At 56.0% G+C, this 14,185-nt stretch overlaps 3 protein-coding genes across 6 annotated transcripts; all 3 read left to right on the forward strand.

The window, feature by feature from the left end:
- The first annotated feature begins 1,508 nt into the window (after positions 1–1,508).
- On the forward strand, positions 1,509–8,212 carry LOC129138005 (uncharacterized). The gene is made up of 4 exons (XM_063800416.1): positions 1,509–1,559; positions 2,333–2,511; positions 5,383–5,454; positions 7,406–8,212. The coding sequence occupies exons 1-4, from the start codon at positions 1,509–1,511 to the stop codon at positions 8,061–8,063; spliced, it is 960 nt and encodes a 319-aa protein (XP_063656486.1). The 3' UTR covers positions 8,064–8,212.
- Positions 8,202–10,756, forward strand: ZNF580 (zinc finger protein 580). 2 transcript variants are annotated; one of them, XM_063800885.1, is made up of 2 exons: positions 8,202–8,469; positions 9,785–10,756. In XM_063800885.1, the coding sequence occupies exon 2, from the start codon at positions 9,797–9,799 to the stop codon at positions 10,313–10,315; it is 519 nt and encodes a 172-aa protein (XP_063656955.1). In that variant the 5' UTR covers positions 8,202–8,469; positions 9,785–9,796; the 3' UTR covers positions 10,316–10,756. The 2 variants fall into 2 exon arrangements, with proteins under 2 accessions (XP_063656955.1, XP_003316742.1); XM_003316694.6 differs by lacking the exon at positions 8,202–8,469 and adding an exon at positions 8,653–9,436.
- A 79-nt stretch (positions 10,757–10,835) lies between these two features.
- Positions 10,836–12,909, forward strand: ZNF581 (zinc finger protein 581). 3 transcript variants are annotated; one of them, XM_003316695.5, is made up of 2 exons: positions 10,836–11,060; positions 11,839–12,909. In XM_003316695.5, exon 2 carries the CDS (start codon positions 11,858–11,860, stop codon positions 12,449–12,451), a length of 594 nt encoding a protein of 197 aa, XP_003316743.2. In that variant the 5' UTR covers positions 10,836–11,060; positions 11,839–11,857; the 3' UTR covers positions 12,452–12,909. The 3 variants fall into 3 exon arrangements, with proteins under 3 accessions (XP_003316743.2, XP_016792398.1, XP_016792397.1); XM_016936909.4 differs by lacking the exon at positions 10,836–11,060 and adding an exon at positions 11,101–11,126; XM_016936908.4 differs by lacking the exon at positions 10,836–11,060 and adding an exon at positions 11,113–11,312.
- Positions 12,910–14,185: the final 1,276 nt, after the last annotated feature.

Here is a 14,185-nt window from a genome sequence, read left to right on the forward strand (position 1 = left end):
ACTCAGCATCCTCCTGGCCCTATGATATGAACATGTGTGTGGTCCAGTGGAAAGGTCTTTTAAGTACTCCAGCAGCCTCTGCCAACACAGGCTAACCAGCTGGGTGGACGGTCACTGCCTCTCTGCCCACTGTTCCCAACATTTCCAGGAGTTGGCCCAGCATATCCTGGCTGGCTGAGAAGGCTGAGGCCACCTACTTTATTTTATTTATTTATTTTTTGAGACAGGGTTTCACTCTTGTTGCCCAGGCTGGAGTGCAATGGTGCCATCTCGGCTTACTGCAACCTTCGCTTCTTGGGTTCAAGTAATTCTCCTGCCTCAGCCTCCTGAGTAGCTGGGATTACAGTCACGCGCCACCACGCCCGGCTAATTGTGTATTTTTAGTAGAGACGGGGTTTCTCCATGTTGGTCAGGCTGGTCTCGAACTCCCGACCTCAGATGATCCTCCGCCTCAGCTTCCCAAAGTGCTGGGATTACAGGTGTGAGCCACCCCGTCCGGCCTCTTTAGGTTATCTTTAGAGCTGGATATCATTTCCCTCCATCACGTAGCCTTGCAGAGGGAAGTGACATCATTGTTAACCAAAATAAGTTACTGAGGCAAGAGCCTCAATCACTCCAGAGCTTATATATCCAGAGCTTGAGGGCAGACCTGGGAAAGGCAAGAGTCACAGAAAACCTCTGTGGCTTATGGAAAGGTTTTCAGGAGGCTTAGTATTTATACATTTCCTTAAAGGAGGGAAGGCAGGTAGGAAGAGGGTGACAGATGGAAGAATGATTGAGCTCATCGTTTTTGTTCTGTACCTGGGAAGATAAGCATTATCAGTGTGAAACCTAACAGACTTTAGTTTTAGGAGCTAGACTTAGATTGCAAACCTAAAGTTACAAGGGACATGTTCTTCTTCTTATTATTATTTTTATTTGAGACAGAGTCACTCTGTCATCCACACTGGAATGCAGTGGCACCATCTTGGCTCACTGGAACCTCCAGCTCCCAGGTTCAAGCGATTCTCCTGCCTGGGCCTCCCAAGTAGCTAGGATTACAGGTGTGCGCCACCACGCCTGACTAATTTTTTTTTTTGTATTTTTTTTTTTTTAGTAGAGATGGGGTTTCACTATGTTGGCCAGGCTGGTCTTGAACGTCTGACCTCAGGTGATCCGCCCGCCTCGACCTCCCAAATTGTTGGGATTACAGGCGTGAGCCACAGCACTCAGCCCATGTTCTTGTTTTATGGGAGGATGGAGGACAGCAAACAGTCTGTACTGGTGGTCATGTGGAGATACTTGAGGCGCTTTGTTTTTCTGTGAGGGTCTGGCTAACGTGTAATGCTTTGACACAAGGTTGTGAAGCAACAGCTGTTGATTTGGGAAGCAGATAGCAGTGTTGCATAACTCAGTCTCCAGGCTTAACCTTCCTTTTGGCATAATGAATTTGGCAGCCCTGAGACTTTTAAAATAAAAGTCTTTACATCCTACTAGCCAGCTTTGACTAGCAGTGTGATCCAGGGCCAATGACTGCCCCTCTATGGCCTTGGCGTTACCACCTAACCAATAGGGATACGGTACTCCATTTTCTTGCCATGGAGCAAATCAAGAGTTAGGGCCTGACTGTCTTCAACTGTCTCATGAGTTGAAGAATTTCAGCCCTCTGCCTTTGCTCTGTAGCAACAGACAAATCACTAGACCTTTCTGATTTCAGGTCCTATTTGTAGAAAGACTTTGTACTGTCTTTCCTACTCTAGAAAGTCTTTCCTGGCCGGGCACGGTGGCACACGCCTGTAATCCCAGCACTTTGGGAGGCCGAGGTGGGTGGATCACTTGAGGTCAGGAGTTCAAGACCAGCCTGGCCAACATGGTGAAATCCCCATCTCTACTAAAAGTACAAAAATTAGCCGAGGGTGGTGGTGTGTACCTGTAATCCCAGCTACTCGGGAGGCTGAGGCAGGAGAATAGCTTGAACCCGGGAGGTGGAGGTTGCAGCGAGCCGAGATCACACACTGCACTCCAGCCTGGGCAACAGAGCGTGACTCCGTCTCAAAAAAAAAGAAATAAGTCCTTTTTTTTTTTTTTTTTTTTTGACAAAAGCCATCTCTGTTGTATTCCCTCCCTCAGCATCCGGAACGGCGCCAAATAGTGATTTCATTTTAACTTTTGTGTAGTGTGTGTGTGGAGTAGCAAGGTGCGCGACGCAGGAACCTTTCTCTTGTGGGTGCGTTTCTGGCCCGAGTGCTTTCCTGCTGCTCTCCGAATCCGGAAGCTGCCGGAGAAGTCGGAGCATCCCGGAAGTCGTCACTGCGGCCGCTTCCGGACGTGAAAGTTTGCTGCGTAGGGATAGGGAGACCGGGCCGGATTGCGGGGAGTGAGCAGGTTCAGCAGTGACGGCATTCTTAAGAGTCCTGCCCAAGTGAGGGACTTGGGGTGTGGGACAGAGTGGCCCCCAGGGCAGTGGGCGTTGGAAACTGAGAGGTCCTGCGAAGGAGGCTTGGGGAGGGGCTACGGTGACCAGGGAACGAGGTATAGGAAGAGGAGGGCGGAAAGCCTTGAGGGTGGGCTTCTTGGATCCCAATTGCCGCAGAGGCACAGGCCTGGGCATCACTGTATTATTTCCCGAGGGGAGAAGGGGCTATTTCCCATGGGAAGACCAAGTGGGATGAATAGTGGACCTTGAGAAGAGGGGGTGGCCAGGAAAAGGTTCCTGAAGGAGGCAGGAGCCAGACTGCAGGCTGGGGAGGGTTTGGGCAGCCAGAGGGAGGTGAGGGTGCTGGAGCGGGGGTCAATCGGTCACTCCGGCCGGAGATCTGAGTGGCCTCTGCCCCCTCTGCGCTGTGGAGTGCATCTGATTGCCAGCCTCGCTGGACCGTTGAGAGGATTCATCGAGACCCTGGATATGAATATGCAGTGTGAACTGAAGTTTGGGGACATGAGTAATCAGTCACAGTGGCCCAAGATTTGAGGTGTAAATGGAGAAGTCAGAATGATTCGCTGCAGCTGTCTGGAACAGGTTGGGTGAGGGTAAGGGTGGGAAAGGTGGCTGAGGCCAGGTTGTGAGAGGCCTTTCATGGCAGGCTGAGGGGGTTATACTATAGGGAGGATTTTAAGCAGAGGAGCTGGTGGACTGGTGAGCAGGGCATATAGGTGACACCTAGCCAACTTGAGAGGTCAGAATACATGATTCCAGAAGGCTAAGGAGAAGGCTGCCAGTAGAGTAAAGGGGAAGAATTCCCAGGGCGAGGAAAACACATAAGCCTTTGCGTGTGGAGCTGTGTAAATTCAAGGTCTGGCCAGGGGGCTGTGAGATGCCGTGTGTGCTTGGAGCACAGGAATGAGAAGTGAGGTGAGGAAGTGGCTGGGCCACCTCACAAAGGGCCTCAAATTCTAGGCTGAGAAACTCGGACTTGGTCCTGAGGGTAAAGGGGGCCGGGAGAATGTTATGCATGGTGCTGAAGTTGCATTCAACACAGCTGTGAGAAGCATCTGTCAGGGTCAGGCCAGTGTGGGAGGGGAACTGGAGGCCAGGGTACCAGATATGGTGGTCCAGGTGAGAAGGAAGGGGCCAGAACTTGGCTTGGAGAACGGAGGTCAGTGCCCTCAGAGGGTGGAGGTGATGGAACTTGGTGCTTGTCTGGCTTTGGGGAGTGAGGGAGTGGGTGGAAATGGGGACGTTCAAAGTTCTAGATGGTGTGGCAAGAATTTTGTCTAGATGGTGTGGCTTCCTCATGAACATGTCTTGGGGTTGAGCAGGGGCTCTCTTTGGTGGGGAGCTGGGTAGGGAGGTAATGCTTCACTTTTGGATGGGGCGATCAAATTCATTCATGTATTCATTCAACCAATATTGAATTGATTCCTTACCCTTTCCTGAAAGACCTTTGATAGATTCTGAGGGTAGAATGTTGACCAGGATGGAGCTGGGCCTTGCAGAGTGGGGAAGGCAGGCAGTAACACAGCAGGCAGTAGATCAACGAGGCCATATCATGGATTGTGCTGTGGGATGTGAAGGAAATGAACAGACGGAGGACGCAGAGCAGGGCACCTCGAGCTACCACGGTCATTAAAGGCTGCTAAAACCAAGTGTTCTGTGAGCTGAAACCTGAAGGCCAGGAAGGAGTCACTCTTGTGAGGGGCTGAAAGGAACATCACAGAGAGGGGAGGAGCTAGCACAAAAGCTCTCCAGATGGGAGAGGCTGGTGCACTGGGCAAGGGAAAGCCAGCACCATGGTGCCCAGAAGGGAAGGCAGCTGGGGGGCCAGTCTACGTAGGGCCTTGCAGAGTGTCTGGGTTTACTCTAAGGGCAGAGGGGAAGGTTTTGATCATAATGCACTGCAGTCTGAAACTCCTGGGCTCAGGCAATCCTGTCTCAGCTTCCTGGGTAGTTAGGACTGTAGGCAGGCACCACCACCTCTGCCTAATTATTATTATCATTTTTTTTGGAGAGACAGGGTCTCAATATGTTGCTGTGTCTCAGAGGGGAAGGTTTTAAGTCAGGGAATGATTCTGTGAGCTTAAAAAATCACTTGGAAATTGCCATAGGGAAGGGAGGGAGAAGGCCAGGCATGGTGGCTCACGCCTATAATCCCAGGACTTTGGGAGGCTGAGGCAGGTGGATCGCTTGAGGCCAGGAGTTCGAGACCAGTCTGGGCAACAGGGTGAAACCCTGTCTCTTCTAAAATTACAAAAAATTAGCCGGCCATGGTGGTGCACGCCTGTAATCCCAGCTACTCAGGAGGCTGAGGCGGGAGAATCGCTTGAACCTGGGAGGTGGAGGCTGCAGTGAGCTGAGATCTTGCCACTGTACTCAAGCCTGGGCGACAGAGTGAGACTCTGTCTGAAAAAAGACACAGCAACAAAAAAAACGAGAGGGGAGGGAGAGAGTGATGGAGGGGGAGGCTGCTGCTGCTATAAGCTGGGGGTAAATGGTGGTGGTTTGCGCTGGGGTGGCAGCGGCGATGGTGGGATTACAGGGAAGTGTGTGGCTTGCTGACAGGGGTCATGTGCACTGACCCGGTGTGGGCAGAGGCAGGTGCTATCCTGGCCATCCCGCCTGCGGATGTGTGACCTCAGGCCAATCACACGATCTCTTTGAGCTCTGCTTCCCTCATCTGTAAAATAGGGATCCTCATGGTGCTTTCCTTGTAGCTCTGCCCTGAGGATGCTGTGTGTTTAGCAATGGCTGTTCCCGAGTGAGGGCTCAATAAATGTTGCTTATTGTTGTCATTATTTCTGGGGATAGCAGTGGGGGTGGGGGTTGTGGCCAGTACAGTGCCACTAGTTATATGGTCTGAAACTCAAGAGAGGGATTGTGTTAGTTTCATTGTGTCTCTATGAGTGAATACCTGAGGCTGGGTAATTTATAAACAAAAGAAGTTTAATTGGTTTACGGTTCTGCAGGCTATACAGGACGTGTGGTCCTGGCAGCTGCTTCTGGCGAGGGCTTCAGGAAGCTTACAATCATGGTGAAAGGTAAAGGGGTAGTTGGCATATCTCATGGTGGGGGGAAAAGACTGGCAGGAGGTGACACGCTTTTTTGTTTGTTTGTTTGTTTGTTTAGATGGAGTCTTGCTCTGTTGCCAGGCTGGAGTGCAGTGGCACAATCTCGGTTCACTGCAACCTCTGCATCCCGGGTTCAAGTGATTCTCCTGCCTCAGCCTCCCAAGTAGCTGGGACTACAGGCGCCCGCCACCACGCCCAGCTAATTTTTGTATTTTTAGTAGAGACCAGGTTACACTGTGTTGGCCAGGATGGTCTTGATCTCGACCTTGTAATCCGCCCGCCTCGCCCTCCCAAAGTGTTGGGATTACAGGCATGAGCCACCACGCTCAGCCTGACATGCTCTTTTAAACAACTAGATCTCATGTGAACTCAGCGAGATCTCACTCATTACCTCGAGGATGGCACCAAGCCATTCATGAAGGATCCACCCCCATGATCCAAATGCCTCCCACCAAGCCCTGTCTCCAGCACTGGGGATTACATTTCAACATGAGATTTGGAGGAGGCCAGGTGTGGTGGCTCAACCCTGTAATCCCAGCACTTTGGGAGGCTGAGGCAGGTGGATCACCTGAGGTCAGGAGTTGGAGACCAGGTGGCCAATATGGTGAAACCTGTCTCTACCAAAAATATAAAATTGTTATATTTTATATAATACAGCTGGGCGTGGTAGTGCATACCTGTAATCTCAGCTATTTGGGAGGCTGAAACAGGAGAATCACCTGAGCCCGGGAGTTGGAGGTTGCAGTGAGCCTAGAATTGTGCCACTGCACTTTAGCCTGGGCAACAGAGCAAGACTCCATCTCCAAAAAAAAAAAAAGAAAAAAAAAAAAAGATTTGGAGGGGACAGACATCTTAACTATATCAGGGATCTTGGCAAGACACTCGGGTTGGATAATTGTCCAAGTAGACCAGGGGTTCTCAGCCAGGAGCCATGTTGCCTCCTAGAGGACACGGGCAATGTGTAGAGACATTTTGGGTTGTCACAACTCGGGGTTGGGGGAGGGTGCTACTGCCATCTGGTGGGTGGAGGCCAAGGATGCTGCTCAACACCCTACAGTGCACAGGATGGGCCCCCACAACAAAGAGTGGTCTGGCTCAAAATGTGTGGTGGCCCACGCCTGTAGTCCCAGCTGCTTGGGAGACTGAAGTGGAAGGATCACTTGTGCCTGGGAGGTTGAGGCTGCAGTGAGCCAGAAGCATGCCACTGCACTCCAGCGTGGGCGACAGAGTGAGACTCTGTCTCAAAAAATATACATACTGCCCAGTAAAATGTTTAAAAAGTACCTTGTGTCCCAAACCAAATATAACTGTGAGGCCTTTTGGGCCCTTGGGCCTCCAGTTTACAACTGGTTGACAGTGGTCTCTGGAATTGTTCCATAAGGTAGGAGCCATATGTGGCTTAAATTTTGATTATGGGAAATTATTATTTTTTGAGACAGTCTCCCTCTGTTGCCCAGGCTGCAGTATAGTGGCACGATCTTGGCACACTGCAACCTCCACCTCCTGGGTTCAAGCGATTCTCCTGCTTCAGCCTCCCAAGTAGCTGGGACTGTAGGGGAGCACCACTACGGCCGGCTAATTTTTGTACTTTTAGTAGAGAAGGAGTTTCACCATGTTGGCCAGGCTGGTCTCGAACTCCTGACCTCAGGTGATCCGCCTGCCTTGGCCTCTGAAAGTGCTGGGGTTACAGGTGTGAGCCACCGTGCTGATTATGGGAAATTTAATACAATTTAAAATTCAGGTCCTCTGATACACCAGCCACATTTCAAGAGTGTAAGAGTCCCACGTGGCTAGTGACTGTCATAGAACTTTCCACCATTGCAGAAAGTTCTGATGGACAGTGCTCTAGGACATAGCTGTGGCACCCCAGGGTCTTGGGGCTTGCTGTGACAGTTACTCCTCTTCTGTCCCCCACTCCCAGCTGCACCTGCAGATGCTGCTGCTGCCGCCCTCCTGCGAGGCCGTGGCGCCACGTGGCTGGAGGAGGAGCTGCAGCTGCCCTGAGTGCTGCCGCGTGTGCAGCTCTCCAGTGCGGCTGCAGCGCCACCGCGCGTTGCTTTCGACGCCGGAGTCCTTCGCATGCGCAGCCAGCGCCCGGGCCTCAAGTGCCCCAGGACCTGGCGCAGCCCGCGAGCCCGCATCAGGCTTCCAGTGGGCCCCGTGGGCAGTGCCAGCCTTTCCCACCTCCGCATCTGGCAAAGCCTGGCCTTCGCTGCGTTTTGGTGTCGCCACGTGCCTTCTGGAAATATCACACCTCCCCACCTGCGCATGTAGCCGTCTGGCCCTCTGTGGGCCTCGGTTCCCGCATGTGCCCCGTGGAAAGAACACACCTTCCCCAACTATCTGGCAGCGTCTGGCCTTCTCCGGGCCTCGGCCTCCCCATTTGCTGGGTGGAGAATCACGGCCCGGCCACATCGGAGCCAATGGCTGGTCTCTGGACCTCGGTCTCCACATTTGCTCAGCCGGCAGGAACATCCCTTCTCCCGCCCTCTACCTCGGTGGGTGGCCACGGCCGAACAGGCAGCGACGGCCCAGTGGAAAGAGGACAAACCCTTGTGGGCCTTAGGGCGAAGACGTAACTTTGCTTAGTCTCGGTTTATTGGCCGAGCTCTTGTCAAGCGGCGGAATCGTTCCGTTCGGGAGGTGGGAGGGGAGCGGGGCCGCCGGGGGCGGGCGTCTTCAGTGGACCCCACGCCTCCGGTCCCCTCCCCGCAGGGCGCTCCGCAGAGGCGAGGGGTGGGAGCGCCGGCTCCAGGCGGCGGAACCTCCGCACTGGGCTCGCGCGCTTCCGGCCGGCGCCTTTTCCCAGGGACTCCGCCAACCCCTCGCGCCCCCGCGCCCGCGCCCCCAGTCCCCGCGTCCCCGGCGCCGCCGGCCCGGAGCTGCCCGGAAGTCTCGGTTCCGCCGCCGGCGCTCGCCAGGGGAAGCCCGGGGCCGCCCGGGACCTCGGCCCGTTCCTCCGGACCCGAGAGGCCGCCGCACGGGGTACGGGGGCCGGGATGGAGGGAGGAGCCTGGCCCTGGGACGACGCCGGGGCCAGGCAGGCTGGGGGAGTGCGCTGGAGCCACCCGGGATGGGGGTGGGGGTCGGGAGCGGCAGGATCGGGCGGAGGGACGGGAGGGGAAGTCGAGGCGCCAGGGCTCCTTGGGGAAGTGAAGGCAATAGGAGGGGCCCCAGGGCCAGGGGACAGGCGGTGTGTAGCGGGATGGGGGCGAAAACGCCCGGGCGCTGGGGTTCCCATAAACAAGGGGAGCAGAGCAAAAGAACGGGCGGGGGGCCACGCTGTGTGTAACAGGGAGAGGGATGATGCTCCTGGAAGAGGTGAACACGAGGAGAAAGAGAGATGCCAGACGTACACAGAAAGGAGGGGAAAGTGGGCTTGGGAGAGGTGCTGTGGGAAGCGGAGTCCCGGAGCCTGGTGTGCATAACGGGGTTTGGGAGAAGGCCCCTGATGGGTACAGAAAGAAGTTAACGATGTCACCGCCATATATGGGCGGGGGGGAGAGAAAAGGGGCCTTTGGGGAGAATGTAGCAGGTAGCCAGGTTGCGGGGGCGGGGTATACAGAAGGAAGGCATTTGAGCCATTTTGGGGTGTATAGATGTAGTAAGACGATGGGTTCCGTAGTGGGGAGAGATGGCTAGACTTCGAGGTGCTAAGTGTAGGAACAGGATGGAAAAGCCCTAGTGAAATGTGGGGAATTGGGTTAGTGGGGCTCTGGGGAGGTACCTAGAGAGGAAGTGAGGGAGGCCACGGAATATGAAGATGGGGAGGCCCTGCGGCATGTAGTGGGGACGGAGGGCCAGGAGGCCGATGCGGGGGCCGGTGGGGGGGTGGGGGCGGCAAAGGGAGGGGAAGTAAACTGAACTGGGGCTGGGCAACAGGAAAAAAGAAGAAACCACAGATTAGAGAAATCTCGGCGGTCAGGAGGCCCGGGGTCTAAGATGTAAAGAGGTAAACAGATTTAGGGATTGATTGTCTGCTGGGGTGGGTTGAGAGGAGAAAAGGGAAGAAAAGTCGGGGGACTACGTCCTCAGACCTGACCTGAGTGGTGAGAGGTGGACCCAGGAGGAGTGGCAGGTGGTGGCGGGGTTTTGCAGAGCTCAGTTGGAGGCCCTCTCCAAGGCAGCTTGATGGAACGTAGGAGAGCCGGGCTGGAGTCACAGTTTTTATTTTGCTAGGGAGGTAGTCAGTGGCGCACAAAGGGTAACAAGCAGTGATAGTGGGGATGCTTTCCATTTTAGGAAACTTTTCCTAAAAGGAAGTGGCAATTTTAACTAATCTCCCCTCCGCCGCTCCCAGCTGCCGCTCCAGATGCTGCTGCTGCCGCCGCGGCCACCCCACCCTCGGTCCTCCTCTCCGGAGGCCATGGACCCACCGCCCCCCAAGGCTCCCCCTTTCCCCAAGGCGGAAGGCCCCTCCTCCACTCCTTCCTCGGCGGCGGGGCCCCGACCCCCGCGGCTGGGCCGCCACCTCCTCATCGACGCCAATGGGGTCCCCTACACATACACGGTGCAGCTGGAGGAGGAGCCCCGGGGCCCGCCCCAGCGCGAGGCGCCCCCAGGAGAGCCCGGCCCTCGCAAGGGCTACAGCTGCCCGGAGTGCGCCCGTGTCTTTGCCAGCCCTCTGCGGCTGCAGAGCCACCGCGTGTCGCACTCGGACCTCAAGCCCTTCACGTGCGGCGCCTGCGGCAAGGCCTTCAAGCGCTCCAGCCACCTGTCGCGGCATCGCGCCACGCACCGCGCCCGCGCCGGGCCGCCGCACACCTGCCCGCTCTGCCCACGCCGCTTCCAGGACGCCGCGGAGCTGGCGCAGCACGTGCGCCTCCACTAAGCTCGAGACCCGGCCTGTGCTGCCCTGCCCGTCTCAGGGCCACCAAGTCTGACCCACACAGCGTCACTCACTCCCACACACACCCCCTGGCTCTGCTGAGGTTACTGCCTTACCCTGGGCCTCAGTTTCCCCACCTTCCAAAGGGAGGAGCATCATTCCTTCCTTACCCCCTTTCTAGCTGTGTGATGTAGACCAAAGTCGTTGCCCCTCCCTGGGCCTGGGAACCAGTCGGAACTGGGTTCCAGTCCAGCTGTGCTGTGTGAGCCTGTGCAAGTGACATGACCTCTCTAAACCTTGGTTTTCTGCTCTCTGGAGCGGTGAACCGGTGGTTGTCTGCGGGAAGAGATGATAAAGAGCACGGGCACGGTCTGGTTCATTTCTGTATCTAACCCCTTCCGCCCACGCCCCCGACCCTTTGCTCAATAAACATTCCGCACTCCATTTTCAGGCTCTTCCTTGCGTGTGCGTGCGCGTTGGGTGCTGGGGGGTGGAGACCGGATCTTCCTCGCTTGGGTACTTTCCTCTCGGTGTGTGTTTCTGGCCGGAGCCGTTTCGCGACGGCCCGGGCGCCCCGCCCCCACCTTCCTTCCCTAGACCCTCTTCTCTCCCTTCGGCTTCTCTCTTTCGGCCGGCGCCGCCAGTTCCTGGGGCACACCCAGAGGTCCCCTTCCCGCCGCCGCCTGCAACTGCGAGGGTAGCCCGGGGCCGCTTGGAGTCGCCCGGACCTGAGAGGCTGCTGCACTGGGTACGGGGGCCGGGAGGAGGGAGGGGGCTGGGGGCGGGCGGCGGGAGGGGCTGGACCGCGTGGAGGGTACCTGGGCCGGGGCGGGAGTGGGGCAGGCGCCGGAGGGGGCTGTTCTGGAGCTTGGAGGGGGCGAGAACTTACACAGAAAGGCCCAGAAAGCGAGGGCTGCGGCCCCGGGGGTGGAACCCCGGAGAGCGCTGGGACCTAGAACGAGCCTGGTGGAGGCCGGGCGAGGACTAGAGAGAACCTGAGGTGGGTGGACGGGTGGGAGCACGGAGTTGTTCAGACACGTGGCTGGAGAGAGGGCCGGAACCTGGGGTTCCTAACGTCGGAGCCCCTGTGAATAGGCTTGGCTTGTATGGAGGGGGTCAGGAAAAGCTTGAGTATGTAGCATAGGCCAACACGCAGACCCTGGAAAGGGCTGGAAGGAGGGGAGGGAGAGGCCTGGAGGCCTGCGGGGTGGGGCACCCAGTGACCTGGGAGGGCACAAAGGGGAAGGTTAGAGCGAGGTCCAGGTTGTGCAGAGGAGGTCAAGATATCCTGTGAGTACAGTGTGTGGTGGAGCACCGAGGCTAGGAGAGGTTTTCCAAGGAGGAAGACCCTGGGGACCTTTTAGGGGGCCACAGACTCCAGCTGTGAGCGGGACTGGAAAAGAGGGACTGAGGGGCAGCAGGATGCAGAGGTCCTGGGCCGGGTATAGGGAGGGAAAAGGATGGAGCCTGTGGTGCTGAGCTGCCCTCTTCTATATAACCTTCTTATCCCATCTCCCATCCACCAGGCCTCAGCCAGCCCTCCGGATGCTGGTGCTGCCATCCCCCTGCCCTCAGCCTCTGGCATTTTCCTCCGTTGAGACCATGGAGGGCCCTCCCCGTCGGACTTGCCGCTCCCCAGAACCTGGACCTTCCTCCTCCATCGGATCTCCCCAGGCTTCATCTCCTCCAAGGCCCAACCACTACCTGCTTATTGACACTCAGGGTGTCCCCTACACAGTGCTGGTGGACGAGGAGTCACAGAGGGAGCCAGGGGCCAGTGGGGCTCCAGGCCAGAAAAAGTGCTACAGCTGCCCCGTGTGCTCAAGGGTCTTCGAGTACATGTCCTACCTTCAGCGACACAGCATCACCCACTCGGAGGTAAAGCCCTTCGAGTGTGACATCTGTGGGAAGGCATTCAAGCGCGCCAGCCACTTGGCACGGCACCATTCCATTCACCTGGCGGGTGGTGGGCGGCCCCACGGCTGCCCGCTCTGCCCTCGCCGCTTCCGGGATGCGGGTGAGCTGGCCCAGCACAGCCGGGTGCACTCTGGGGAACGCCCGTTTCAGTGTCCACACTGCCCTCGCCGCTTTATGGAGCAGAACACACTGCAGAAACACACGCGGTGGAAGCATCCATGAGCCGGGCTGCCGGGTGCCCCAGGTACCACAGGACTTTGCAGGGAGCCTGGACTCCTGTCCAGACACCTGGTGAGAGCCTGAGGCTGGTGTTCAGGGCCCTGGACACAGACACAGAGCAGCCGCATCTCAAAGGCAGAGCCCTGCCTGAAGGAGGAATCTGTGAGTAATCTTCAGGTCCTCCATGTTCTGGAGCTGAGATGGGAATGAGCCCCTACACAGAATGGAGTCCTCTAGCCTAAAGATATCAGCTGTTCCATGGCAGAGCCTTGACTGGATGGAGGTGGGGAGTGTGGTGTGTAAAGTCTCTGGCCTCATAAAAGGTGGCTGTGGGTCGTCAGGAATCTGCGCCATCTTCCTGGGGCTTCTGCGCTGTTGTTGGGGAAGGGACCCCAGTCCTGCCTTCCACCCCCCAACCAGGCCTGAGACTGATCAAACAATAAACACGTTTCCCACTCTGAGCACTCGAGGTTTGTTTTTAGAGACAGCATCTCAGACCCTCTTTGGTGGCCGTCTAGCAGGGAGACCTCAGCTTGCCTGGCTGGGGAATGGGAAGGTTGGCCTGCCTTGGGGTTATCCCCTCCTCAGCTCCTGAAGACCTGGGTCATCTGGGAAGAATGTTTTTAACTGAAACAATTTTAAAACCACAATCTCCTGTTACAAACACATTTTATATGGCAATAGAGTATACAGATACGCAAAATACACGTGAACCAAATTTCCTTTTTTTTTTTTTGAGATGGAGTTTCACTCTTTTTGCCCAGGCTGGAGTCCAATGGCGCAATCTCGGATCACCGCAATGCCTCCCAGGTTCAAGCGATTCTCCTGCCTCAGCCTCCCTAGTAACTGGGATTACAAGCATGTGCCACCATGCCCAGCTAATTTTGTATTTTTAGTAGAGACGGGGTTTCTCCATGTTGGTCAGGCTGTTCTTGAACTCCCAACCTCAGGTGATTCACCTGCCTCGGCCTCCCAAAGTGCTGGGATTCCAGGTGTGAGCCACAGCGCCTGGCCTCTTTTTTTTTTTTTTTTTTTTTTAGACGGAGTTTCGCTCTTGTCACCCAGGCTGGAGCGTAATGGCGTGATCTCAGCTCACTGCAACCTTCACCTCCTGGGTTCAAGCGATTCTCCTGCTTCAGCCTCCCAAGTAGTTGGGGTTACAAGCATGTGCCACCATGCCCAGCTAATTTTGTACCTTTAGTAGAGACGGGTTTCACCGTGTTTGTCAGGCTGGTCTCGAACTCCTGACCTGAGGTGATCCACACACCTCGGCCTCCCTCAGGGCACTAGGCCTCGAAACAAAAGTTTTTTTTTTTTTTTTTCTTTTGAGACGGAGTCTTGCTCTGTCGCCCAGGCTGGAGTGCAGTGGCGCAATCTCGGCTCACTGCAAGCTCCGCCTCCTGAGTTCACGCCATTCTCCTGCCTCAGCCTCCCGAGTAGGTGGGACTACAGGCGCCCGCCACCATGCCTAATTTTTTGTATTTTTAGTAGAGACAGGGTTTCACTGTGTTAGCCAGGATGGTCTCGATCTCCTGACCTCGTGATCCGCCCCCCTCTGCCTCCCAAAGTGTTGGGATTACAGGCATGAGCCACTGCGCCCGGCCCACAAAAGTTTCTTTACCATAGTTAGCTTTAGTTTGTGCATCTTTTTTTTCCATCAACTATTATTATTACTATTTGAGACAGAGTCTCGCTGTGTCGCCCAGGCTGGAGCAGTGGTGCGATCTCGGCTCACTG

This window comes from Pan troglodytes, chromosome 20 (assembly GCF_028858775.2).
Source record: "Pan troglodytes isolate AG18354 chromosome 20, NHGRI_mPanTro3-v2.0_pri, whole genome shotgun sequence".
Lineage (NCBI taxonomy): Eukaryota > Metazoa > Chordata > Mammalia > Primates > Hominidae > Pan > Pan troglodytes.

What these genes read in the sequence shown, in the direction of transcription:
- ZNF580 (XM_063800885.1), top strand. Translation starts at nt 9,797, where the DNA reads ATGCTGCTGCTGCCGCCGCGGCCACCCCACCCTCGGTCCTCCTCTCCG.
- ZNF581 (XM_003316695.5), top strand. Translation starts at nt 11,858, where the DNA reads ATGCTGGTGCTGCCATCCCCCTGCCCTCAGCCTCTGGCATTTTCCTCC.
- LOC129138005 (XM_063800416.1), top strand. Translation starts at nt 1,509, where the DNA reads ATGACTGCCCCTCTATGGCCTTGGCGTTACCACCTAACCAATAGGGAT. An exon ending in ACCTAACCAATAGGGATACG is followed by an intron (nt 1,560 to 2,332) that starts GTACTCCATTTT and finishes GCGTAGGGATAG; the next exon opens with GGAGACCGGGCCGGATTGCG. An exon ending in TACGGTGACCAGGGAACGAG is followed by an intron (nt 2,512 to 5,382) that starts GTATAGGAAGAG and finishes ACGGTTCTGCAG; the next exon opens with GCTATACAGGACGTGTGGTC.